Source organism: Vitis riparia, chromosome 14 (assembly GCF_004353265.1).
Source record: "Vitis riparia cultivar Riparia Gloire de Montpellier isolate 1030 chromosome 14, EGFV_Vit.rip_1.0, whole genome shotgun sequence".
Classification (NCBI taxonomy): domain Eukaryota; kingdom Viridiplantae; phylum Streptophyta; class Magnoliopsida; order Vitales; family Vitaceae; genus Vitis; species Vitis riparia.
In genome coordinates this window covers 2090268-2116212 of record NC_048444.1, presented here as the reverse complement: position 1 = coordinate 2116212, position 25945 = coordinate 2090268, and the positions used below count along the sequence as shown (strand labels likewise).

Sequence of the window (25945 nt, the reverse complement as noted above, 5' to 3'; positions counted from 1 at the left end):
AATCCTAGGGTGCCTTTGCGGTTGACTAGGGTCTTTAGGGAAAGAAAATGAAAAATCGATTGAATCAAGCGTCCCTTTTCTCTGTATCTAAGGCCAGATGCCATGGGAACGAAGCTACATTTGAGGAAAGAGGAAGCAGAGAGAGCAGAATCCATGTAAGGAAAACCCTCCAAAATGACGTTGCGGCTGTCGTGGGGGTCGACAAGCGCTAATCTGCGCCAACGGTGCAGTCTAGTCCTCTCTCTTTCCCCTGTCTTTCCATTTCTATCATTTTCTAGGAGAAGGTGAAGGAGCAGAGAGGCACAAGTAGAGAGAGGGGCTTTCCTTTCCAGCTTTGCATTTTCCACCATAGAAATCCACGGCCAAACATCATCATCATAATAATAAAAATAAATAAATGATGATGAATAATAATAGAAATAATAGTAATTTCCATTTAGGAATATGAATATTTTTGGGAATATGAATTTTTTATATGGCCAGAGCATTGTAGAGGGAAACCACTAGCTGTGATTATCCTATATCGAAATGACCTTTGCACCCCTGCCCCACCCCCTCACACAGTCCATAGTACAGTCCATCGTCCATACTCACGGGTACATCTTTCTCTCACTTGTATTCTTTTGCACGTCACCCCCTTCCTTCATTTTTGGGATATTGTATATTATTATCTAGCTTTTTAATGAAAGTGAGTGGTGTGATTTTGCTTACCCATTTTGCCATTGGATTAGTGTAGTTTGTGATAATGACATAATAGATGTATATTCCTTTAGCGAGGTGTATAGAGGTCTTATAGAAAGTGTATCAATACAGTGTTAATTTGCAGTACAAGAGCATAAATGCAATGTTAATTTACTGGAAATTTAGTTGCTTGCTCGTGATTTTTAGGATTATTGAATTTGGTTTATCAAAGCATTAACTTTCACATAAATTCTTGTGAATAAGGAGCAATGTTTTGAGTTAGGATGTAGGTTAGTTATATGTTTTTGCAATAGTTTTGTAAAACTGATTTTTAGAAAATAAGAGCACAAAATTTATTTTATTATTCAACACGAATTGATAACCATTTAAGACAAATTATTGATTTTGTTTTCCTTCCATTTTTTCTTGACTTTTTTTTTATGGTTAACCAAATAAAAGAAAATGAATTCTTTTTTTTTTTTTTTTCTCCTTTGAATTTTCCATGGATAACCAAACAAGTGAAAAAATTTATATTCCTTTCCTTAGCTTTTTCTTTGCTTCCATTTTTCCTTCCAATTTTCTTTCTTTCGTATTTTCCGAGAACCAAACATAGCCTTAAGGAAATATATATATCAATATTTGAGATGGAAATTCATAATCTTAGAAACACAAAGAACAAAGAGAGTATGAAGAGACTATACCATGAGAGATTTTCCAAAAGGTTGGTAAACCATGGTAATCACCTTTGAGTCTTGCTGAGAAAAACAAACCTTATTATTTTTTTTTTTTAATCATTTTTTCTCGTGTGTGGTGTACATTTAAGAAAAACAAATCTTAAAAAAAAAAAAAAAAAAAAAAAAAAAAAAAAAAAACACAACATAAACCAAATAATGCCAGAATTTGGGTTGAGAAACACCCAAAAGATAGTGGCCCTATGAAGTAGTCACAAAACTAGTAACAGCCTTGTGGCCATAGTTGGTGTAGTATGAGCAAGTGGGGTATGAAGTAGGTAGGTGAGTATCGCAGTGAAATTTCCAGCACTGCTTCCTGAATTAAGAAATCACATACCCAAGTCTTAGTCGTCGTCGTCGTACCGTGTGAGAACCGGGAAGAATCTTTGCTCGTAGACTGGCTTTTGTAGTCTTTCTTTAACAATTACAAGTTATCTGAATTCCCTTCATCCTCCTATATAATATGGTTTTTGGTCTTGTTCTTGTTGCATTGTGGCTAGGCATCTCCATGGAAGGAAGGAGGATGAATCAAGTTGCTTTGTATTAATCAATTTCTTTGCTCTTTTTTTTCAATCCTTGAATCGAATCATTGCTTTAATTTCTCCATTTTCTGTTGGGTCTTTGATTTCAGGTTTAGCTCTGCACGATTACTGGGAAATTTAATTGTGACCTCCAATCTAATCGACTCTGCTTTGACTAAAATTCTTGAGCTTCAAAGAGACCAAACAGCCTTGCCTTCCCCCGTTCAATACAGAGTTTTTTATCCATCTCCCAAGTGCACAATTGTAGCTTTTGTCTCTTCACCTGACTGCACTCAAAACCCTCTTCCTGGACAAGGAGATTTAGTTCCCTCTCCTCTCTTTGACTTCCTCTGCACCGAAGAATACAAGTCCGTCTCCATTAACAGAGCTGCATTAACCCTCTTTACCTCTCTCCACGATCATCTCTCTGGACTAAAAACTCAGGTCAAAATATGATAGTTGTTTTTATTTTCGTTTCCTTTTTGTTAACAATTGTGAGACATGAAACAGCTTGACCATGAGATCTCTCTCATAGAGTCAAACTGCCTGAAGAAGAAGAAGACGTCACACATATCCATCTGCCTTGCATCACCGCATTACCCATTGATCGGTTGGGATTCAAATCTTAATAGGAAGACAGTAGAACTGGTGTTGGTATCTGTTTTTAGATCAGCTTATGTATCTTGTTGCTAAAAAAGGAAAGTTTAGAAGTGAGATTAATGGGATTATTCTGACATGGATTTCATATGGTTACCTGTTTTGCAGTTGACTGAGATTGAAGGTCAATTAATCATCACTGGGCACTCCCTGGGAGGATCCGTTGCTTCTCTCTTCACCTTATGCCTGCTAGATGGCAATTTACTAAAACCCAAATGCCGCCCCTTTTGTATCACCTTTGGTTCACCCCTCATCGGCGGCTTTGGCCTCCAACACTCCATGTGGAATTCTCTCTTCCTGCATGTAGTGTCTAACCAAGACCCAATCCCCGGACTCTTCCTCCCATCCGGCAGATCTCCTCCCACATCCCCCCGTTCACAAAATACTGGTTACAAGCCCTTTGGGACATATCTCTTGTGCTCTGAACTTGGTTGTGCTTGTTTTGACAAACCTGATTTAATTTTGGAATTGCTGAAAGTCATATCATCAGAGGTTGCCGGAGGATTGCAGGATGTTGATTATGGGGAGATTTTAAGAAACCTCAAGGAGAGGGCAATCTGCAAGGGACTTCCGCAGGTGGGTGAAAGGTTTGCAAATCCATTTTCAGCTGGGATCATCATGGAACTTGAGACAATTGGATTTAATCAAACAAAGGTAAACAGCTTTCTCCCATCTAATGATGTTATGGAACATGGTTTACACCTCATTAAATACTGCAACAACTGCCCTATTTAGATTTACCTTCTTGTTCTTTGGGATCTTCCATAACTAGACTCATTTTTTAATTTCATGGCAGCTGCTGCAGCATAACATTGATATCAAGACTGTTATAAGCACAATGGAAGCGGAAGCCAGAAACCTAACCCAGAAAAATAAAGCTTCCGATGCCAAGAAACTGAATGAAATAAAAAGAGACATGACCCAACTAGAATTGTATAAGAAGAATTCGAAAGTTCTGAACATGGGTTACTACGATTGCTTCAAAAACCAGGTGTCTAAAAGGGACATCCACGTTGAACAGTTTAGGGTAAACCTCACAGGGTACTGGGAAGGCATGGTTGCACAAGTACAGAGGAAGCCTCATAAGGAAGGAGCAACATTTCGAACCCGTTGGGTCTATGCAGGGACGGTTTATAGAAGAATGGTTGAACCACTGGACATTGCTGCCTTCTACAGAGAGGGTAGAAAAGACTACATGAAGAATAAAAGATCTGCACATTACAAGCTGTTGCAGCAATGGTATGAGGAAGATGTGAAACCCCCCTCTAGAGATAAGCTTGATGATTCCAAGAAGCAAAAGGTGTCCAGTATCCTAACTGAGGATTCTTGCTTTTGGGCACATGTGGAGGAGGCTATCTTGTCATGCGAATTGCTCAAGAGTGAAAACTGTAATCATGAGGAGGGAAAATCATCATGGGATAATCTGGTTAAGTTCGAGGAGTATGTAATGGAACAGATTGACAACTATGCAGTGTCCCCTGAGATTTTCTTGGAGAAAAGCAGCTTCATGAAATGGTGGGGACTGTATGAGGGCTACATAGATACTCGCAGTAATTCCCATAGGTCGCCATTGATCAGCTTTATGAAGAATCGTAGTTATAGACAATATGGATAGAGGGGCAATCCAGTTTGTGTGTTGTGTGTATTGTTTTGTGAGCATTCAATGGATAGAACTAGAAAGAGTGTGACCTTTTTCCCTGTTTTTTTTTAGTTGCTGCCCATATTCTCAGCACTATTTTCTTCCTTCTTTTCCTCAGTTTTTTGTTAAGAAATGAATATTATGATGTTGCCGGGATGCACTTTCATTTTTGTTCCATTACATTGTGTTTTATTCATATCCTAAACAAATAAATGTAAACAAGAAAATCAAATGAGACTTCAAAGAGTCTGTTCCTTTTAAAGCAAGGGAAAAAAAGGACATGTTTGTTTACTTCCACAGCTGGGTAGATTCAACTCCAACAAAATTGGCAACAACTTCCCATTGAAAAATTCCTTTTGAGCTTGAATGACATAAAACTAGATATGTTCCAGCTAGAATGGTACAAGAAAGAAATCAAAAGATGAGCACAATGGGTTATTATGACAGCTTTAGAAACCTAGAGTGTAAAAGAGGCATTAAAATGGAACCGATGGGAAGACATTGTAGAACAAGTAGAGAGGAAGCCTCACCAGGAAGGGGCAGCTTTGCAAACCCTCTGGCCTTGTACAGGAACGAATTATAGAAAGATGGTTGAACCACTTGACATTGCTGCCTACCACAGAGAGGGTGGAAGAAACTACATAACCAATGGAGGATCTAAACATTACATGCTATTGGAGCAATGATGCAATGAAGAGGAGAAGGGGACTTTGTCTTCTCATGCAAATTGCTCTCAGAGCTCAGAACCTACTCCTGAAGGGAAAGAATCATCATGGAGTGATCTGGTTAAGTTTGAGGATTTATTTATATAATTGAACTGATTGGAAGCTATGCAGTGTCGACCCCCACCCGAGCAGCTTCAGGAAACGGTGGAAAGATAGAGTTGGAAGAAGTCATAGATACTTGCTATAGGAGCTTCATGAAGTATGGAGAGGTATGGCATAGATACTTGCAGTGTCTGAATTTCTCAAATCCCATTTCAGATTGTTCTAAAATAAGGATTCAGAATTGAGAGCTGGGGCAAAAGGTTTATGCTTAACAGACTCAAAATGAAAAGTAGTGCTTTAAGACCCTATGGCCCTGGCCCTGGCCCTGGCCACTGTTCATCAGCACGCTTGTCTTAAATATCCGGTCACAATCCATAGAAATGAACAGGCGATTGCCCCACATGAACAAAGTAGGCAAAGCTTTGCATATACCCATTAGGCCATTACCCAAATGCAAAATCAGCTGTCAAAGAAACGCCATCATGTTCGTCCCCACACCCAACAAAAAAGAAAAAAAAGTTTTCTTTCCAACTGGGAGAGGCAGAGGCTGAGGAAGTGTCAACGTAGATGTGGACTATTAACATGGGACCACCAAGCACATGCAGGTATGCGCACCTTCCCTCATTTCTTTCTTATAATAACAATACCTACATTTTCCTTCTATTTTCTGCCCTTGTAACGCGGTTTAGGCCTTTTCTTCTGTCACCACTCCCAACTCCCTTTCTCCACCAATTATATTATTATTATTATTATTTTTATTTTTCTTTTTTTATTGTGACAATAAATTGAACCAGAGATAAGAAGAATTCATTACACAAAATCCTTTCGTGTGTGGATTGATACGATCAGGTCAACATTAAAGTGAATCATGGTCCAATGAAAAACCATCATGCGTTCTACGTAACATGCGCCGAAAATACCGTTGCATTCTTTAATCGTCGGAGAAGACACCCTCCCCTTTTCTTTTTTAATTTATTTTATTTTGAGTTTGGGCTTCACACATCCCGCAAAACCTAACAGCGTGCCTCAGATCTGCGTCTCCAATGGTCTCCACTTAATTCGTGGGGGCCACCCGGCAGCTTGTGTCGCGTGATTGACGGTGGTGGTGAATCGGTGATGGGGTGGAGAGATAGCGCGTATAATTTATCGTTTCTTCTGCTCCGAGTGGGTCCGTATCCCTAAAATCAGAGCTGGAATGCCCACGAATCTGAACCGTCCCTGCTGGTGGGCCACACACCATACTGGCAGTGCAACTGCACAGTCTGCACCCCTCCCCGCCGCCGACACTATTATCGGAATCGGAATCGTGTCGCCGGAGGCATCCCGGTTTCCCTCATTGCATCTTCAAAAATGACGGCAAAATTTTTAATTTTAAAATTTTTAAAAAAGACCACCACTAAAAATCAGATCTATCGACATTAAGGCCCATGCACCCTCCCTCAATTATTTGAGTCACGTGGAGTTCCTGCATCGACTCGTACTCCTGCTAAGAGAGTGGGTGCACACCCCCGTAACGTTTTAATTACTGTGATTATTTATTTTACGGCATTGAAATCAACTTGCCAGTTGCCACTCAAATCGATCTAATTTATTTTTAAAAGAAAATAATTAAAAATAATAAAAATGTGAATGGTGTAACATGTAAGATCCTTATTTGACGCAAAACTGAGCGAAAACTAGTGGAGTTAGCGGTGAAGGCTTCTGAGTAAGAGCCCACACACTCTCCATTGCTGCCACTACCACTGGCATTTTTTTTTTTTTTGTATTTATCTGCTCAGGTCTCTGAGCTTTGAGCTCTGAGAAACAATGGCATTGATCCTCTTTTCTCTACTATTCTTTCTGGGATTAGTGAATCCTTCGGAGTCCAGGTTGAGTGTCAACTACTACCAAAAATCATGCCCAAGATTCAGTCAGATCATGCAGGATACCATCACCAACAAGCAAATCACCAGCCCCACCACGGCTGCGGCCACTCTCCGCCTCTTCTTCCACGACTGCTTCATTGAGGGCTGCGATGCTTCCGTTCTTGTCTCCTCGACCCCCTTCAACGACGCCGAGCGCGATGCCGACATGAACCTCTCCCTCCCCGGCGACGGCTTCGACGTCGTTGTCCGCGCCAAGACCGCCCTCGAGCTCGCTTGCCCCGGTGTGGTCTCCTGTGCCGACATTCTCGCCGTCGCTACCCGCGATCTCGTCACCATGGTGGGAGGTCCCTTCTACAAGGTCCCGCTGGGGAGAAGAGATGGGCTGGTCTCCCGGGCGAACAGGGTTGAAGGTAACCTTCCAAGACCCACGATGTCCATTTCTCAGATAATTTCGATTTTCGCTGTGAGAGGGTTCTCGGTTCAAGAAATGGTGGCGCTGAGTGGTGCCCACACGATTGGGTTCTCGCATTGTAAAGAATTCAGCAGCGGGATCTACAATTACAGCCGCAGTTCCCAGTCCAATCCGAGCTACAACCCTAGATTCGCAGAGGGGTTGAGAAAAGCTTGCAGCGATTACCAGAAGAATCCTACATTGTCGGTGTTCAATGATATAATGACTCCCAACAAGTTCGATAACATGTATTTCCAGAATCTGCCCAAGGGTTTGGGGCTATTGGCGACGGACCACACCATGGCTACCGATCCGAGGACGAGGCAGTTTACGGATTTGTATGCCAAGAATCAAAGCGCCTTCTTTGAGGCATTTGGTCGAGCTATGGAGAAGCTTGGCCTTTATGGGATCAAGACCGGGCGGAGAGGAGAGATTCGACGCAGGTGTGATGCCTTAAACTAGGTTTCTAAGGTTCTTTTTTTTTTTTCTTTTTTCTTTTTTTTGCATTACAAACTCCCACCGTAGTGATGATCAATCAAGGTGAATTGATGGTGAGGGGGTGGTTTCATTTGAATTCTTTTGTTTTTTTTGTTGTTGTTGAGAATATGAGATAGTATTTATACATGCTTGTATCACCATGATGTTGTGCTCAATATACATGTTTATTCATATTGGGGTTCTGGGTTTAAACTTTTCTCCTTAGGGTTTTGCCATTGTTAGCAATAGTGATGTTGGTCAGCCTTCTCTGGTCTCATGGTGTTTGTATTGATAGTGGTAATAACTAAGAGTGGTTCATCTTTGATCGTTTGATTATATTAATCATTGGGCTGAGTGTTTTCTGTAGTCAATTGGGCAACTCAAGAATATGATAATGAACAAAGTAAAGGGAAAGATGCTTTCCTCTCTGGAATATGACTCTAGTTTATTGATCATAAATTAGTATGCCGGTGACTTGGATTTTGTCTCTTTCTTTGTGTAATCAGTATTCAGTCTTTACAGCTAGCATATAATTAGGAAGAAAAACTCTCTGGAAGTTCTTTACACATGGGGTTAATAGCTATTGTTGGATCCACCAACCTCCTCTCTTTTAGAATTGGAAACACCAGAGAAATAATTTCATTTTTGTCTACATATGATGCAACCCATTTTCAGGAGAGGCTGCATATTTTGTTTATGTCACTAGGCGGCCTAGTCTGAATCTTATCTTTACAATCTTTGCCTGGAAATGCGCAAAGGTAATGGCTTGATTACACCAGGCATGGCCCTGGAACACTTGCTTCCATCTGCCCAGCCTAACATATCTCCATGTTGGAATGGAACATATACTTGTTGGCCAAATGAATCCAGATCATGGGGGTCACTGAGATATGTTTGGTGATGGATGAGGTTGAGGGTATTGGGAGACTCGCATACGCTGTACTCTGGAATGCTGAAAGAGGGCTCGGTAAACCTTGGATGGGATTGGAAAGACTGAAGATATTGGTTGATACTTGCCCGTCTTGCCTCAAGTTGCATTCTTTTCTTCTTCACTCTCTCCTTTTTGTGGGCATTCTGATGGCCTCCCAGCGCTTGCGAGTTTGCAAACTCTTTGCGACAGTACTGGCAAGCATACCTCCTCTCTTCCAGCAACTTTGTTGAACTCTTTCCCTGGAGAGTTTTCTCCTTCCAAGGTGAAGGTGTGTTCGAGGAACTCAAACTTTCATCTCCTTCCTCTGACTCCACCGAACGCTTGCCATCATTTGCACATGGATTCACATCAAAGCCAAACAATCTGAGTTTCGTCCCTTTGATTAGGGCTTTAGAGTAGAAACCCTCATCTCCAAAACTAGAAGAAAAAGGATTGGAAGCAGCAAGGCTATGCTCCAGCACACCTGTTTCCATCTCTGGGAGTATTGCTATATCTTGGAGAAACAATGTGGGTGCCTCCATTTTTATAGTGAGTTTGTTCCTATCCAGTGCAGCACTTCCACTTGAAACAGGATTATTACTAGAATAATGGCAAAGGCAATGACGTATTGGACACAATTTAAGGAATAAAGAAGTCAGATTAAAGAAGCAGCCGTGTGATCCAGACATTGAAGGCCAACTTTTACATACTGTATATGATCCCCTATGGACCTGATCACAAAGGAATCCGATGATGGCTGATAACACTTGGGTAATGGATTAATGTCTTTTTACGTGCGATTTGTCAAATAAAAACACATATTCCATACTTGACAAAGGGGGAAATGACACAGCATTTGACAAAGGTCAAACAATGTGGGAATGCAATCCACTGAATGTAAGATCTCGAACTTTGCCACAAATCTCTCACCATATTCGATTGCATCATTCTCCACTCTTATCTTCATAGCAACAAATAAGTATAGGACACGAGATAAGTGAAAAACCAGACATTCTAATGGATTGATACAATGTTTCTTTGAGGTTATAAGTTCGAATAGCAGGTGCACGAAGAGAGACTCAAATTTCACATGGAACATTGTTCCATGGTTCCAAGTACTGAGGAAGGAATATTGGGTATCACACAATAGTGTGAATTGTGTTTGAGCCCCAGCCCCAGTTGTGGTGGGGAGATACCTAAGAACCGAAAGAGAACCAACAAAAGGAAAAAAGAATATATTGTGTCCCATTAACCATAAACGCTTTCACACAGCATTGATAATGTTGTGTAATATTGGTGGGTTATCTGGCACTGAGTAAAGCTCCTTTGTAACAACAGCTCCACCAGATTTTTTACAAACTAGCTTTAGAAAACTTTGGATCTTGATCCTGTCACTAGAAGGAAAAAGGGCAAAGGAAACAAGACAGAAATAGGGGCTAGACAAGGGAATATTTGGAGTGGGACTGATGTAAGCATATATACTGATCAGGGTCTCCTCATAGATCTGAGCATATCTTCCAACTGAGACAATGTAGAGCTATATTTTACATCCAAAAGCATATACTTACAGTTGAATTGAGTCCTCAGTTTACATTATAAAATTAGAAAGCCAAGATTATGCGGGATGTCCTCATTGGAGCCAACTATTGGAACAAATTGGCATGCTATGGACAACTACTCCACTGCGTTGCCTGCAAATTAAATTTTCCATTGGTGGCCTTCTTCCACATATCTGGTGCCACATAGCTCTTGAGACAACAAGGATTGCTATAGACTTTGCCAGAAATGAGTGTCTCAAGAATGCCCAGGAAAGTATAGTGATTAATTCTAACATACTTTAACTTAGAGGTTCTTCCTTCCTTTCATCTATGACTAGGGAATCTCTTTGATTTCAACCTTTTTAACACTCAAGCCTACGTTCTCCATTCCATCTTTGGAAGTCAATCTAATAGATCTCAGCTCTTGGGTGCATAAAAAATTGGCCTAAGGCCAAAGTTTTCACAACTTCAAGAAGAGGAAGGCACGACACCCCAAATCTTTGGAGGTCAGCCACTAGTATCATTTAGGACCTTGATTCACATCCCCATTGAATTTGGCTTTCTGTATCCTTGTTTAAGTTCTCTTGGTTGTCTGTGCTTCCACAGAAGTTATTGTCTCCACTGAGCTTTAGCGATTCTCTCTTTAAACCATGTGATGATATCATGATTCATAAAGACACCCCTGTCTAAGTTCCAAGATTTTTAAATTCTACCTAATTCAACAGTTATCTATTTTGGCTTAACCAAGTTCTAAAACAATACTTTTTTTTTTTTGATAGAACCAAGTTCTAAAACAATTCTTCAAAGCCATAAAACTTAGGGAAGCTAGAAATCAAAATAATCAAACATATATATCTTGGTTTACTCCCTTTCAGTCATTCAACTCAAATCGCAAATAGATCCCACAGCTTCAAAATCTGATGATTGACAATCAATGAAGTTCATTGAGATATCATCGCTTATATATCAAACGACCACACATATTGATGGAAACATTGCATCTTGGACAAGATAACTGCACCACCTCCCCTTTTTTCTGCATCAAAGTTTTTAAGAAGGCTCGATTTGCATAAGCCAAGCAAGTAGTAAATACTTGATAAAAATAAGACCAAAAAGATGCTGATTATATTCAGTTAATCAAATAAAACAAAGAAACACCAAAACTACCATCCCATGATCACAATCAAAATGATGCTGAGAATCAATAAGAACTCCCAGCATCATATGATTTCCTTTGGATAAGAATCCAATCAATATGACAAAAGGCCCAAACGAATGGAACATGCTGAGTTAGGCCTTATCAACCAACAAATCCTAACATGTGACCTCTCCTTGTAGCCAACACCTGAGATCTTCCAGGCAAAGAATTGATCCTTATCCAACCAGTTTTACGGTATAATCAATCTCCTCCATTGAAGTAAAAGAAGAAAAAGGGAAAACATTCTCTAAAAGTGCAACATGAAGCATAAGATGTAACTCTTTATATTTATTCCAACCATGGCCCAGGAAATATCCAGTAAAACTATTTTGAAATGTTTAACAAATTGATACTAATCAAAGTTTAAATCACTTGGGGAAGTCGAGCAAAGATTTTGATTTTTGTGAATTCTGTTTTAGTTTGCTCTTCTGCATGATAATTGAGAGTTTTAAGATGATCTTCTTTCATCCTATTTCCTGATAAGTATTCCTTCAAGAAAGGCACCCAAGTACCAACAAAGTTCCTCATATTGATGGATATTAAAATTAAACAACTTCCAGACCACCTTATGACTTTTGACATGCTGTTAATGGTAACTTGGAGTCCACTGAGGACGAAGATAAGCTGATTAACTTGGAGTCCACTGAGGATGAAGATAAGCTGATTTGGAAGGCTAACAAGAGTGGGAATTCTTAGTGAAATCCTTCTATTCTATCTTGGAGTCGAATGGAGGGGTGTGTCTTTTCCCTTGAAGGTAGTATAGTGCTCTTGCACCCCTTTAAAAGTGGGTATTTTTACTTGGGAGGGAGGCTATGTGGGAAAGGATGCTGACCTTAGATCAGCTTAAGAGAAGAGAATGGTTGTTGGGTAATCATTGTTGTTTATGTAAGAGTTCAGAAGAATCAACAAACTGCATGCTTACCCATTGTCAAAAGCCAAGGGGCTTTGGCATTTTTTGCTTTCTCTTCGATTCATCCCTTCTTCTATGAAAGATTTGCTAAAGAGATCACACAGGGGTTTCATGAGCAAAAATAGAAGGAAGAATTGGAGGACAACTCCTCTTTGCTTGTTTTCTGATAGTTTAGCAAAAAGAAAATTGAAGATCCTTTGATAGAATTCAATGTTCAAATCAACCAATAAAAGACTCCTTTATTTGTACCCTATTCCAATGGACTAATCAACATATTCAAGATGACATTGTATCCTTTTTAGAATTCACCGATTGGTCAAGTGCTAGATAGGGGGAGTATGTGCGATTGTGTGCATGTATGAGGTCAATTGTTTTTTTCCTGGTGTTTAGGCATCTTTTTGCATACCTCCCATGTACGTCAGATACACCCCCCTCTTTTTGGATTGACACTTCTTATATACACTTGTTTGCCTATCGAAAAGAATATTTGACTTTATCTTGCTACCGGATAATCCAATATTTTCTTATTGCAAGAGGACTATTTAGTTTTCCTTCCCCCCTCCCTTTTCATCTTTCTTTTTCTGAACCTGTTTAGTAGGTCTTGCTTAGTTTTATTGTCATCTTAAAGATTGATTGGAATCATATATTATCAAAAAACCCAAAAAAAAATACAGGAAAAAGAAAAGAAAAACTAGTCTGATGACAATGGAAGTTGGGTCCTCGGCAGTAAATGTGTACCCTAATGAAAGAAATAAGGTGCTAGATCAATACTACTTCAAATTTCCTCCCAATTTTTTTTGGATCAATGGTTTTCCCATCCTAGGTTTTGAAGCTGAGATCTTCACCCTCAATCTGTTTCCCATCATCTACTCCACAACTTCAACTCAACTTGCCACATTCAACATTTACACTACACTCAACAAGAACGTAATTTGTTGTTGATGTTTTTATTTGCCTTATCAGGGATGACACAAACTATTGACCACTGAGGATTTTTCCTATGCTAAGAGAACAAACTGGAAAACAGAGCAAGTCATATCCAAATTCCCCTGAAACAACAAAAAATGTCTTTCATTTCTTAGAACTTCAGCCTAACTTCTTCCAAATTTCATTTTTTCCCTTCTACTTCACTATAAAAATCTTCCTAATGTCATGTTGTTCAGCTGTTAACGTAAGGAAGAAAACATCAACAGAGAGATGACAGAACAAACATTTTCATACCAATATGAAAATTGGAGCAATTAAATTAAATTCTTTCACAGTAATGGTTAATCTTAGTCTGTGAGGAATAAAACTGTCTCGCTGTGTAATACAATGCTAAAGACGAAAACATATAAACATCTTCCACATACCGAGCAAAGCAGGCAGCAGATGAGCCACCGGTTGAACAGTAATTTTCCACACTGGCCAACTCTTGGAAGCTCTTATTTGCACCTTCATCATCAACTACTGGAGCGCAAAAACACAAACAAAGGGCACCACCAATACTTACAACCTGGAAAAAATAATTACAACCCCAAATCCACAAAAGAACCAAAAATCCCAACCACTGATCTTAGAACTCGGATGAGTTCACACTGGACCTGTCCTGTAGTGGCCAATGCCTTGTTCGACTCACCAACCCTGAATCAAGCAATGCCTCCCAGTCCAGACCTTCCTCGGTTTTCTCCCTCATTATCTCCAGGATCTTCTTGGCCTTCTCTCTCGCCCGCTCACTCCCTATTTTCTCCACCCTCATCAATGTCTCCATAGCCCCTGCCTCTTTCGCCAGCCCCTTGAACCTCGACCCACCAAAGCTCAGTGCATATAGCGCTGCCAGGCAACTCTCCCGAATTGAGTCGGATTCCAACTCATTCCCCCTCAACAACCCCACCAAACACTCCACTGCACCCGCATCCAGCATAGCTGTCCTCCCATCTGGGCAAGCAGCCAAGTTACAGAGCACCAGCAGGGCCCGACTCCATAAATGACCCGAATTCACCATGCCCATAAGGATCTGAACTGCCCCAAGTTTCACCAATTTGGTTCGATTGCTCTGAACGAGTGAGAGATGATAGAGAGCGAGTGCTGAGTCGTTCCGAGCTCGCTCACTCTCAGACCGAAGAGTGTGGAGAAGCGGCGGCAACGCGCCTAAAACTCCGATGGCGGTTTTGTTGGCGTCTTCTAGAGCTAAGCTGAAGAGTGCACCGGCAGCGTGGTCCTGCGCTTCAGGGAATCCCCCCTTCAAGACGTCGATCAACGGTGGAACGATCCCTGATCGTACGATTTTCACCTTGTTGATTTTCTCTAGGGAGAGGTTCACCAGAACTGCTACTGCGTTCACCTGAATTCCGGAGTATCTCGAGATGATCAACGATCGTAGCATTGAGAGCAGTCGAGGACTGCAGAGAGAAACCCTAGTTTCTTCGCCGGTTCTGGTGATCTTTCTCAGTGAAACCAAAGCTTCTTCTTGCTCGAAAACCTGAGGGCTCTTGAGCTTCGCGATGATGCCTTCGTCCTCCTCCGGCGAATCGGGGTTTAGGGTTTCAATCTCGGAAGAGGATGAAGAAGAATAGCAACTCGGCCGAGTCGCAAGGGGCAGAGGCGGAGTCGAACCGGTGGTGGTCACCGATTCCTGCGAGCTTGAGTAGAAGTGAGTGGAACGGCGATTCAAGTCAGTGATGGCGTGAGCGAACTTCAAAACAGGAGGAGTCTCTGCAACCGCTTTGATCAACTCCTTGTCCGAATCCTCGCTTTTGTTCTCTGCTTTCTGGGACGCCATAAGTGTACGGACGACCTTCTCTGCAGAGTCGAAGTCGAGTGGCTTGGGTCGGTCCACGGAACACTTGTCGCACCAGCTTAGAATGGTGGATTGTATGGCGAGGTTGGGAATGATTGTGGAGAAATCAGGCGAAGAACCCTCGGAGAGAGTGGGGTTAAACCCTAAAGCTTTACAGACCTGAACGCAGGCACGCTCGAACGTCTGGCCGGAAGAGACGATAACTGGGTCAGCCATTAGAGACCCAGAAATGGGACACAGAAACTCCTTGGGCGGTTCCTTGGACTGGCGTTTCGACGCATTGGAAGAAGAAGACGACTTGTAAAACACCCTCCACCTCTGCTTCCCATTACCCATCTCCTTGCGACCTTCCTTTCCACAAACCCCTTTCCCCTCCTCTGGTTTATTCAAATACCTCAACAAAGCCTCCTGAAACTCCATAACTTCACTGAAAAACTCTCCCAACTATCATAACAGAAGCAGTATAGTTGTAGTCCCTGAAACAGAAAAAAAGGGTCATGGTGAACGTTGCTGTAGCCCATGTCAAAAGAGGATAAGCAAAGCGGAGAAATAGGGTTTTAGTTCATTTGAGTCCAAAAGAGATTTGGATTCAGTTTTGCTTTCGGGAAAAAAACAGCCAACGAAAAAGAAGCCCTGACAATCTGGGGAACCAACCACTCCCTCTTTTCCTCCTTTGGCATTGGCCCTTTTGCAATTATCTCAGATCAATTCACTGCCCCCTCACTGCTCCATCATTCTCGTCACCTTGATGACGTTCTTTACAATTATTATTATATCTCCAATAATTTAGTTTAGAAAAAAACCCTAAATTGTTCTTAAAAGTTAAAATGAAGAACTCTATTTAAAAGCGATTTCCTTTGATGGCCATAATCAAATCACTCGATTGTGAGAGAATGAGACAAATTGAAACAGTTAAAAGGTGAAAACGAGTCCACAAATATTGATCAGTTCAGAGGAATGATCATGAAGCAATCATTGATAACCGCAAAATTGGGTTTTTGCAACCCACTGGAGGATGGGTGAGCCCCAAATGCCCAAATCCCCAAATCCCCATTCATAAGACCTCATCTCCATTTTGGTATGCATTTCTTTAATGGGTTAATGCTGTACTCACTTGTTATTTATGGTAAATGACTGAGGAAGAATTTCTACGTTCAGGGGGAGCTGCTTGATGAGAATTGGCATACTGGCATGGACGTGCCGAATTCTTCATGGAGAAAAGGTATTTTCTTATGATCAATAAAGGTTTCATTCAGTGATTTGAAAAGAGGCTTTTTATTATGTGGAGGGTATGTGGCTTTGTCTGCAGTCTCTGGACCAATCAATCTCATAAAGAGACCCTGTTGATTCTTAAAGTTCAAAGAAAAGGGGCAAATAGTTGTCCCTTTTTCCTAAAATTTTGAGTGGAAGAATGGGTCTGACCACCCTGCAATGGACATGCAAGGTGAAAGATACCATCACAGAAGGAGTTGCAGAAAACAAAACCAGGAGGAAACATCGTAAAAACCCTAGGAAGTAAAAATAATAATAATAATAAAAGAAACATACATTTAATCCAAGAGATAGATCCATTTCTCCATAGATGAATGGCAGCAAAAGAATTGGGTAGCCATTAAATTGAACTTCAACAACAAACTTAGTAAATTGCATACCTGTAAAGAGACATTAACTAGAATGGGATTGAAGATATTATTTATTATTTATTATTTATTATTTAATTTTTTTTAGTGAATAGAATATCACATTTATAGGAGAAAAGTAGATAGAGTTTTATTGAAATTTTGCGGCACAAAATAAGTGGAGAGGATAGAACTTGAATATAAAAACGAAAAAGGAAATTCAAAAAGAGAGAAAATTTAAAATTTAAAAAAAAAAAACATACTAAAAAATTCGTGTATTTAATAAATAGGAATCAATGATTGAATGTAAATAAAGATTAAAAAAAAGCATTCAATTACCACCTAAAGTGAGAAAATTATGATAAAGACTAAAGTGAAATTTTTTAGCTGCAACAGTTTGCTTAGTGGTTAAGGGATCTTTTAGAATGGACATTTCTTTTGTGGGTTTTTCTAGGCTGGCTGATACCTACCTTTTCTTTCACAAAAGTGATTCTCTTTCCCTAAACCTGCCCTTCAGTCGGAGTCCTCACTCCTCACATTCTATTCTACTCCTTAAAGCACAGTGACATCATAATGGCAGATACTGCCATGGAACTCAGTGGGCAGCATGGATGATTTGGACACCGTAAAATGTCAGCTTCATTCACAAGTGGGTGTTGATCTTTCAGCCTATAAATACTTTATGTTCACACTCTGATTTTTCTCTTTTCTTTTCTTTTCTTTTTTTTTTTTAAATATAAAGCATATAATTATAATTTTTGTTTTCCTTGGAACTTTTTGAAAGAGTTGAAGGAATATTAATAACTTTTGGCATATACCTTATGTTTGCCATGTACTGAATGGGTTGGTTTATGGCCATCAAGTTGTGTCTTTTATTGTGGACTTGGTTGCTTCTCAACCATACTCTTCTATCATGAATATGATTGAAGGTAAGTTTTACTGGTCTCTTGTTAGTAATAGTCTTCTATTGTGAACACGATTGAAGGTTTGAAATTTGAGTTCAATCCTTCTTATCTTCATTTCTATCACGGGCTTGGATGAAAAGTGGTGATTTGAAGGTTTATATATATAGAATATTACACGAAATGTGTGTTCACACTGTTTCACGTGAGAACACCTTTTCTTTTTTTCTTTTTTCTTTTTTTTAAGGTTTAAGTTTTGTGGGCCTCCTTGATTTACTTTGTTATTTTTAAATCTTATTATATGTGGGGTCTCTCCTACTTTGTAGACAGAGGGAATTGGATTCCCCACTTTTACATATAAGGGCCCACACAAAGTTGGGCCTAGAGAGTGCAGGGCCCAGGTCCATGCGTTATGGGCGCCATATGTGTGGATTGAATATTGGCCCAAAAATTTGACCCGTTGCTTGGCTACCGTCCAAGGGTTGGCTGAGAAACAGATGGAAGTTTCGAGAAGAGTCAGGATTGGGCCTTGGCTTCGGCGCCAAGAAACCCCAAAGCCATATAAACTTACGTAGCTAATGGATTAATGTTTTCATTCATTATTCAGACTGAAAAACAAGGAGAGAGATGGGAGAAGGAACAGAGGCTTTTCCAGATCTTGGAAGACACTGTCAACGTTCAGATTGCAATCAACTCGATTTTCTGCCGTTCAAATGTGATGGGTGTCACCAGGTATTTGTTTTCTTTCCATATTATTCTCGTTTGGTTGCTGAGAAAATCTGAGGGTTTAAGTTTGGATGCCTAATTGGTTATTGAATGAAATCGCATGCATGGGAATACAATATATGCAGGCGTTTTGCTTAGAACACAGAACATACAAGTCCCACGAGTGCCCCAAACCAGAACCCAACAGCAGGAAGGTGGTGGTGTGCGAAATCTGTTCGACATCGATCGAAACCACAGGGCGAGATGACAAAGAAGAGAAGGCCATGTTAGAGAGGCATGAGAAGTCAGGGGAGTGCGACCCGTCAAAGAAGAAGAAGCCAATTTGCCCAGTTCGGAGGTGCAAGGAGGTACTCACCTTCTCAAATACAAGCACCTGCAAAACTTGTCAACTCAACTTCTGCCTCAAGCATCGGTTCCCCATTGAACATGCTTGCAAGCAACGGTTGCCATCCTCGACAACGGGGGCTAAAGAGCGGTGGAGCGACAAGTTCTTGGCGGCGTTGGGGGCTAGGAGTGGGAACGGTTGCGCCAAGAATGGTGGGCGGACGGTGTCCCCACCTGGTACCAGTCATCCTGTCAAAGCGTGTTGAGATTTTATATGATTTGTACATTTTGTTGATTATAATTTATATGCATTGTTACCACCAGATGTTATATTGGAACCAATGTTGAATTCAACAAGATGAAGGTTTATGGTATTATATGGTAAGCAACAGCACTATATGAAAGGCCCCATTAGAATCAGACACTTATCATATAGATGAAAATTTTCAGAAACCAAAGACATGTACAAAATGAATCATCCAGATTCAACCGCAGACTGAATTTACATGCATTTTGCATTCATGCACCTGGGATCCAGACAATTTTCTCTCTTCCTTTCACCAAGTGGGAGGTAGAGGAAGTATATTCAACAGTTGAGCATGGGCTATGGAGACCAAATAAAACATGTGAATCATGAGCCGTGGACAAAAATGAAATGATCTTTTACAAAGCTACAATTCAATGCCTCGTTTGTTTTTCACCTTGTTCCAAATAATCAATTCACATACATTCTTGTCAGCATTAATTTCTCAAAGCAATTGAATTTTTGTAAGGACAGAAATTTTCAATTGATACAACATCCAATCCCTTTTAAACCCTAACTTCAAAAAGGAATACACCCATTCCAATTTTTGGATCAGACTTCTCTCAAGAGTACAAACACAAGAAAAAGTAGCTCTTTACAAATGCAGCTGAGTTATGGAGTCATGGGGGTTGTCGTCTAGAACGTGACAAGAGAGCAAGAAGAATCTTCTTTCTTGGACCCTGCAAATCAAACAGCCCTGTAAGCAGCAGATACCCAACTCGTCCTTAAGGGAGACAACTATGAATTAACTTGTAATATCCTAGCATTTCATGGTAGCAAGCTGGCAGGAGGTCATGCATGCAGTGCTGTGGCAATTCAAACTAATACATACACTAATAATGAGAATGATACCTCACCACTTCATGATAGATGGATGGGGAAGATATACAAGATTAGAGTAATGATATGCGGCAAACATAGCAGCTGCCACTGTCCGCACATGGCTTTCAGGAAGAGAAAATGAAATTCAAAAGCATGGACCACATTTGCTTCCCACAAAGGGTCCTATTGCTTAATTTCAGGCCTTCATAATGCTCAAATGACACTTAAATAGACAACAAATGCATATTCAATTGATAATTAGATAGTTGCATGAGACACATGATACTGTGGACAGATGAAATACACCAGCTAGGCAATAAAATTTATATTCACAATGGCAGAAAGGATAAACCAGAAAAAAAAAAGGGATGATAATAGTTTCATAAAACAGTAGAAATATTCAGAAATGAAAATACCATTGGAATTCCCATCTCTTTAAGATCATTGTCCCCCATCTGCTTCAAAGCAGTCATATCCACCTGCAAATTTTGTGAAACATTTCCTAAATCAACTGACAATAAGGAAAAGATGGTATATTTATATTTCTATGGAGCTTTGCTTCATCTTGAATATTAAAGAATAAACACTAGAGCAGATACTATGTGCTCTTCCATTTGTCCAGAAATGGCAGCTTATATTTTATTCAAATGAAACCCCCATAAGAGAGGCATCTAAATCCTACTATGGAAGATTCATCTCCAATCATCATCTTTTTCGGACATCTGACAAAAGAAGCAAACTACTTACCTCCTCAGCTTGAAAATTAATGACATATTTCTCCAAACCAAGTGAATGCAACAAGCTACTGACATTTACAGGTTCATTACCCTGTAATAAGCAAAAAAGACATGACGAAAAGAAGAATATAGAGGCTCAAAGGTAACATTTCAAAACAAAAATATTACAACCACAGACATCATACTGGCATATTAAGAGTTCCATCTATTCATCAATTATAGGTATGATTTAGATCATCTAAAGATGAAAAGCAACAAAGGAATTAGTCTAAGCTAAAAATCCAGCTGATTTTTATCAACTTAACAGGGAAGTAAACGATGTCATCTTAACATAACTAGACCAAATTGCCTATCAAAAAAAAAAAGGAGAAACACCAGGCCAAAGTGCTACCAGGCTAACATTCATACTTAATCCCTCACTGAGCCAAGTCGCAAACCATATTAGTTTCAGTTTAGACAGACAAACAGAAAATTCATAAACACCTTAACAATTCATCATCCATAAGTATACAGCATGCAAGATGTAAAGAACTAGTGCCAAAAAGTACAATAACATTTGGAATTATATTAGGCCACGCCTCATTTAAGCATCAGTGCAACACCAGATGTATCTAAGATGGGAGATACTGTCTTGGAAATCAACAAAAACAGATAATTCCATGAAATCTGTCCTCCAAAAGAAAAAGTAGTGTCAAATGCCTATCAAAAAAAATAAAGAAAGAAAGAAAAAGTTGCGTCAATACCAATGATTAATCTATTAACCTAGTTTCCACATGCAGATCTCTTAGATTGGACCCAATATTAATTAACGATCCTATACAGAAAATCATCTGATCCAATGTTTATCAAGATCATAAAACTGGAAAAAGAAGAATCCATTTTCAATTAAGTATAACACAAGCATAAACACATATAAAAAGTACCAAAATGGTGTAGCATAAACTAGAGGAGTGTCGTTTAAATGACAATTCCATTCAAATCATTAGCATTGCTTGTGTCTGATATATCAAAACCTGATAAGTATAATTTCTAAACCAAACCAATAAATGTGAACAAATATTGTCCCTATCAGCCTGCTGTACTAGCAGTAAACGTGACTATATTTGGGATTCCTTTAGGTCTAGTACTGGGTTTGAGCCCAAAAAAAGTTTTAGTTAACAGAAGGAAAATACTAGTACCATATATGAGTTTTTCGGCATGGCGCCACCTGCTAGTGGAAGTCGAGTGGCTGCCTTTGTAGTTTCAAGGGTTGCTTTCATTGTAAGTGGGGCCGAGCCTGTCGATCTAGGAGGATCAAGAACATTACTGCTCAAAAACCGTCCAGTTCTTGAAGCATCAATTGCTCTCACTGATGAAACTTGCCTCAGCTTATCGATATTCCTTGGTGGTGACAGCCCCCTAGAACTTTTGAAAATTCTTTCTGGTGATCTAGATCTGAATCCATCCCTGCTCCAAGAAGAGTAAGATCTTCCCAAAGAGTCCACCTGGAGCAAATCATCTGCGCTTCCGACACGGGGAGTCCGTCTCAAAAGACTGCTTCCATTTGGTTCAGACCTTTGCTGCATCATTTTATTGTTTGCTGCAGGCCGAACTGTTCTTGACAGGTTCTCACGCAAGTCCATCCTTTCATGCACTTCAACATCACCCCTTGTTTGCCTAGATTGTTTCTTGCGCATCAATGTAAATCGGAGGTCATTTGGACCAGCATGGAAATCTTCAGTTATTAAGTTGCCAATGTTAGCAAAGCACATAAGGAAAAAAAAGGGGAGGGGGGGGGGGGGGGGGGGGATAGGAAAAATCTATAAAACATAACTACAGCTTTTAAAATCCACTCCAGCCTTACCTGCACTCCGCGTGCCTTCATCCCCTCGGTGTCTGGAATATGGTATTCAACCCATCAATATCAAATCAAAGAACATCTTGTGACTACCGATTACAAACAAAAAGAACACTCACATTAAGGATACCACAATCAAAAACATTTACTTCTGTTTGAAAGAAAAGGGATTTCTGTGTTAGATTTTATTTACAAAGCTTAGATGTGTTCCAAAACTCAAAATGCATAGATTAAAATCTCATAATGTTCCTAGGGCTGCAACTTGGGTGGGTTGATCGGGTTAATGACTAACCCAAATGCAATTCAAATTAAGAAACAATCAACCCAAGTTCAACCCTACCCAACCTCTAAACTGAGCTACTTAACCCAAGCTCATTTTTCTAAACTCGGGTTGAATTTAGGTTTTTCAAGTTAGACTCTAGTTGATCAGGTTGGTCGGATTACATAACTCAAAATCCATCCATGATATTTTTAAAAACATTTTTCTGTATATTTATATGAAATTTAAATAGTAAATAGGACAAAATTCAAGATAGCAACAAAAAATAAACATAAATTTATATATTTCCTAAAAAAATAAAAATATATACAATGTAATATAATTTGATATTTTTTTCTTAAAATATCAAAAAATGAATATTATTATATAAGATAATATGCATTATAAAAATTATAAAAATATTAAATCAAGTTTAGGTTGGACTTGGGTTGTCCGAACCTTGACCTAAGTCCAAACCCAAATTGAGTTTGGGTTTAAAAAATCTAACCCAAGCTCAAACCAAATATTAAAAATAATTGTCTAAACCCGCCCAAATGTTGGATTGTGTCCAGGTTGGGGCGCGTTGGGCCAACTCATCCAAGTTACACCCCTAAATGTTCCACAATCCAGAAATTGTAAATCTGCTTCAATATCCAATAATGTTCAATGAAAATGAGAATGCATATATCAGAATTATGAAGTATGATCAACTAATAGAGCACCAAAATTACATTATTTAAATTAAGCTACTTCTGACAAACAGAAGAACGCACCTCTTACTCATTGACAACGAGGAAGAATCCACATTACTACCCAATCTATCTCTTATCGACCTTTTGCTTCCAGACATTTTCCGATCATCATCAACATCATCAGATATTGCTCCTCCCCTCTTTACCACCTTCTAAAAATTGAAAAAGAATACAAATGCACACTTATTTTATACTCTGGTTGCTGATACAAATGAGAAAAAGAAAATAAATAAATTGGGTTTCTGATCATTTTTAACCCTGCTCCAAAGAAAAATGGTCGAAAAGAACATTACACACACATATACATACACTTCAAGTTAACTGGTATAAGGTGCAGTTGAGTTGATTTTTTAATTTTACAGACCAGAACAGCAGAAAATACAGTGATTGGGTTCTTTTTCTTTTCTGCTTTTTTACCCATCACATGTCAGCAACCAAACAAAGCTGCTAAAAATGTATTGAAGCCAGAAAATAAGGTACTTACGTGAAACTTCAGCTCAAAGGACCAGGAATGATTTCAAAGACACAGCATGATATAGAGTAGCATTATGGCGAAATTGCTTGATTTGCAGACTCAAATCACACAACCATCGATTATGTGAATAATTAGATGTCTAAAACAAGTGGTTCCAAATTGGCCCCTTCACCAAAATCCCAACCCCAAATGAAAAAAAAAAAAACTCTAAACTGATCTGAGAATCTTGAATGCTCAGTTTTGCTGCAGAGAAGCAGAGAAAAAACAAACAGAAACTAAAAACTGTTTACAACCGTGCACTTAACCGCAAACTTAGCTAACCAAACTAAAATGCTCCATCAACGAAACCCTAACCCTACCAAACTGAAGAATAAATTCAACTTAGAATTGATAGCAAAATACAGGACGACGAAAAGAAAAGAAACACACAAATTTCCGAATCTCAGAAATTTCCCTCTTCTGGAGCCTGACCAAAACAAATCTCCCCACCCAACGGAACCTAAAACCGAAATCAGAAAAAGAATAACCAGTAGATTTCAAAATTTTCTCTTCGACTCATTTCTTCCCCCTGAGCTTTCTCGACAACCAAACCAAACAGACGGAAAAAGAATCACAAAAAAAAAAAAAAAAAAATCCAGAGAGAATGTACCTGTCCAGTGCGGCCAAGGGTGATGGTGACCTGAGGCTTCGACATTTCTCCTCAGACCCAACTCGATCCGGGGGAAAGAGAGAGAAATCTAGTATTATATGTATGGAAGGAATGAAAATTGGGGGAGAAAATCACAGGGTTACCGCCTTGGAAAAGTAGCTGAAACCCTAGCTACGGAAATGATGCAGGAGCAGAACAGCGTCGGCTTCCTTGTGGGCTCCGGGTCACGCCTCTTTTTTCTTTAGCACGCGCCACGCGCCACGCGCTACGCGCTCTCAGCCTCTCAGGTCTCTCAACTCCGTCAAAATGCCTCCGAGGAGCCCATGTCTGAATATGACATCATATCATTCCCCCTTCCTAGACTCCAAAATAATATCTGATTAAAAATGATATCATCTCTGAATTTGTTTGTGTTTGGCTACGAAGAATACGAGGAAAAAAAATCGAGGGAAAGTAAATATAACGTAAAAATAGAAAGAAAGAAAATATAAATATATATATATAATTAAAATTTTAATTTTCTTACTATCTTTTTTCTTTCTTTGATTCTTTTCATAAACCAAACGTAGTGCTAAGTGTGTTTTTGGTTATGAAAAAAAGGAAATATGGAAGGAGTCTTGGAGGAGAAGAAAGGTCTTGGTGGTGGAAACGGCTGGAATGATTCATGAAAGACTTCTTTTTCTTTGAAAGTTGCAGGGAAAAGAATTTGATTAGAAGTGTTGAAAGTTGAAACCGCGGCCTAAGCAAAATTTTAGAGGTGACTTTGTTTCCCAAACTTACATGCAAAGGAAAGAGTGAGAAAATTTCTGAGAAATTAAGGTTTACAATTTTTTTTTCCTTATTTTAATGTTAATAAAAATATTTCTTTTTAAAAAATGGGATATATTTTCTATTTTTTGGTTTTAGAATAAAAAATAGTAATAATTTTATAGAAGATGTAAAAATTGTGATTGGAGAGTTATATTAATAAATAAATAAGGGTTTTAAAAACTAATTAAAAATATTAAAAAATATCTTTTCTTTTCTTTTTTTTGACTTCCACGGATTTTAAATTTTTTTTAAATGATAGGATAAGATGTTATACTCTTATAGAAAAGTTTTTAATTTTAAAAGCAAAAAAAATGAGGTACATCCAAAATTTTTAAAAACAGTTTTAAAAAAATGTTTTTGAAATTGTTTTTTTTTTATGCTTTATAGAATAAAAGTCTAATTAGAAACTTAAATTATTTTTTTTTTTTACCTATTTTTAATATTTTGAAATATGTTTTAAAAGTAATTTTTATATTTAGTATTTTCATTACATATATTTATATAATTATTTTTTTAAACAATTCTTAAAAAGTTAATGAAAACAATAAAAAATAACTAAAATACATTATTTGAAAACACAGTATTTTATATTTCTTAAGAATGAT

At 39.0% G+C, this 25945-nt stretch overlaps 6 protein-coding genes across 9 annotated transcripts; 3 read left to right on the top strand and 3 right to left on the bottom strand.

The window, feature by feature from the left end:
* Positions 1-1706: 1706 nt before the first annotated feature.
* On the top strand, positions 1707-4406 carry LOC117931017 (senescence-associated carboxylesterase 101-like). 2 transcript variants are annotated; one of them, XM_034851858.1, is made up of 4 exons: positions 1707-1952; positions 2044-2377; positions 2699-3244; positions 3387-4406. In XM_034851858.1, exons 1-4 carry the CDS (start codon positions 1876-1878, stop codon positions 4203-4205), a joined length of 1776 nt encoding a protein of 591 aa, XP_034707749.1. In that variant the 5' UTR covers positions 1707-1875; the 3' UTR covers positions 4206-4406. The 2 variants fall into 2 exon arrangements, with proteins under 2 accessions (XP_034707749.1, XP_034707750.1); XM_034851859.1 differs by lacking the exons at positions 1707-1952; positions 2044-2377 and adding an exon at positions 2385-2587.
* Positions 4407-6700: 2294 nt separating this feature from the next.
* LOC117931369 (peroxidase 31) lies at positions 6701-8112 on the top strand. Its single transcript, XM_034852337.1, has one exon. It carries the CDS (start codon positions 6803-6805, stop codon positions 7772-7774), a length of 972 nt encoding a protein of 323 aa, XP_034708228.1. The 5' UTR covers positions 6701-6802; the 3' UTR covers positions 7775-8112.
* Positions 8113-8312: 200 nt separating this feature from the next.
* LOC117931370 lies at positions 8313-10282 on the bottom strand. Its single transcript, XM_034852338.1, has one exon. It carries the CDS (start codon positions 9386-9388, stop codon positions 8519-8521), a length of 870 nt encoding a protein of 289 aa, XP_034708229.1. The 5' UTR covers positions 9389-10282; the 3' UTR covers positions 8313-8518.
* A 3261-nt stretch (positions 10283-13543) lies between these two features.
* LOC117930336 (U-box domain-containing protein 40-like) lies at positions 13544-15875 on the bottom strand. The gene is made up of 2 exons (XM_034850943.1): positions 15779-15875; positions 13544-15600 (listed from the first exon to the last, which is right to left on the bottom strand). The coding sequence occupies exon 2, from the start codon at positions 15542-15544 to the stop codon at positions 13901-13903; it is 1644 nt and encodes a 547-aa protein (XP_034706834.1). The 5' UTR covers positions 15545-15600; positions 15779-15875; the 3' UTR covers positions 13544-13900.
* Positions 15876-16104: 229 nt separating this feature from the next.
* On the top strand, positions 16105-19072 carry LOC117930338 (zinc finger AN1 domain-containing stress-associated protein 12). The gene is made up of 4 exons (XM_034850948.1): positions 16105-16202; positions 16283-16346; positions 18253-18377; positions 18497-19072. Exons 3-4 carry the CDS (start codon positions 18273-18275, stop codon positions 18959-18961), a joined length of 570 nt encoding a protein of 189 aa, XP_034706839.1. The 5' UTR covers positions 16105-16202; positions 16283-16346; positions 18253-18272; the 3' UTR covers positions 18962-19072.
* A 270-nt stretch (positions 19073-19342) lies between these two features.
* LOC117930337 lies at positions 19343-24886 on the bottom strand. 3 transcript variants are annotated; one of them, XM_034850945.1, is made up of 7 exons: positions 24531-24883; positions 23428-23555; positions 22402-22433; positions 21737-22272; positions 20569-20649; positions 20238-20300; positions 19343-19679 (listed from the first exon to the last, which is right to left on the bottom strand). In XM_034850945.1, the coding sequence occupies exons 1-7, from the start codon at positions 24573-24575 to the stop codon at positions 19620-19622; spliced, it is 945 nt and encodes a 314-aa protein (XP_034706836.1). In that variant the 5' UTR covers positions 24576-24883; the 3' UTR covers positions 19343-19619. The 3 variants fall into 3 exon arrangements, with proteins under 3 accessions (XP_034706836.1, XP_034706835.1, XP_034706837.1); XM_034850944.1 differs by having other exon boundaries at positions 23428-23558; positions 24531-24881; XM_034850946.1 differs by lacking the exon at positions 20569-20649 and having other exon boundaries at positions 23428-23558; positions 24531-24886.
* Positions 24887-25945: the final 1059 nt, after the last annotated feature.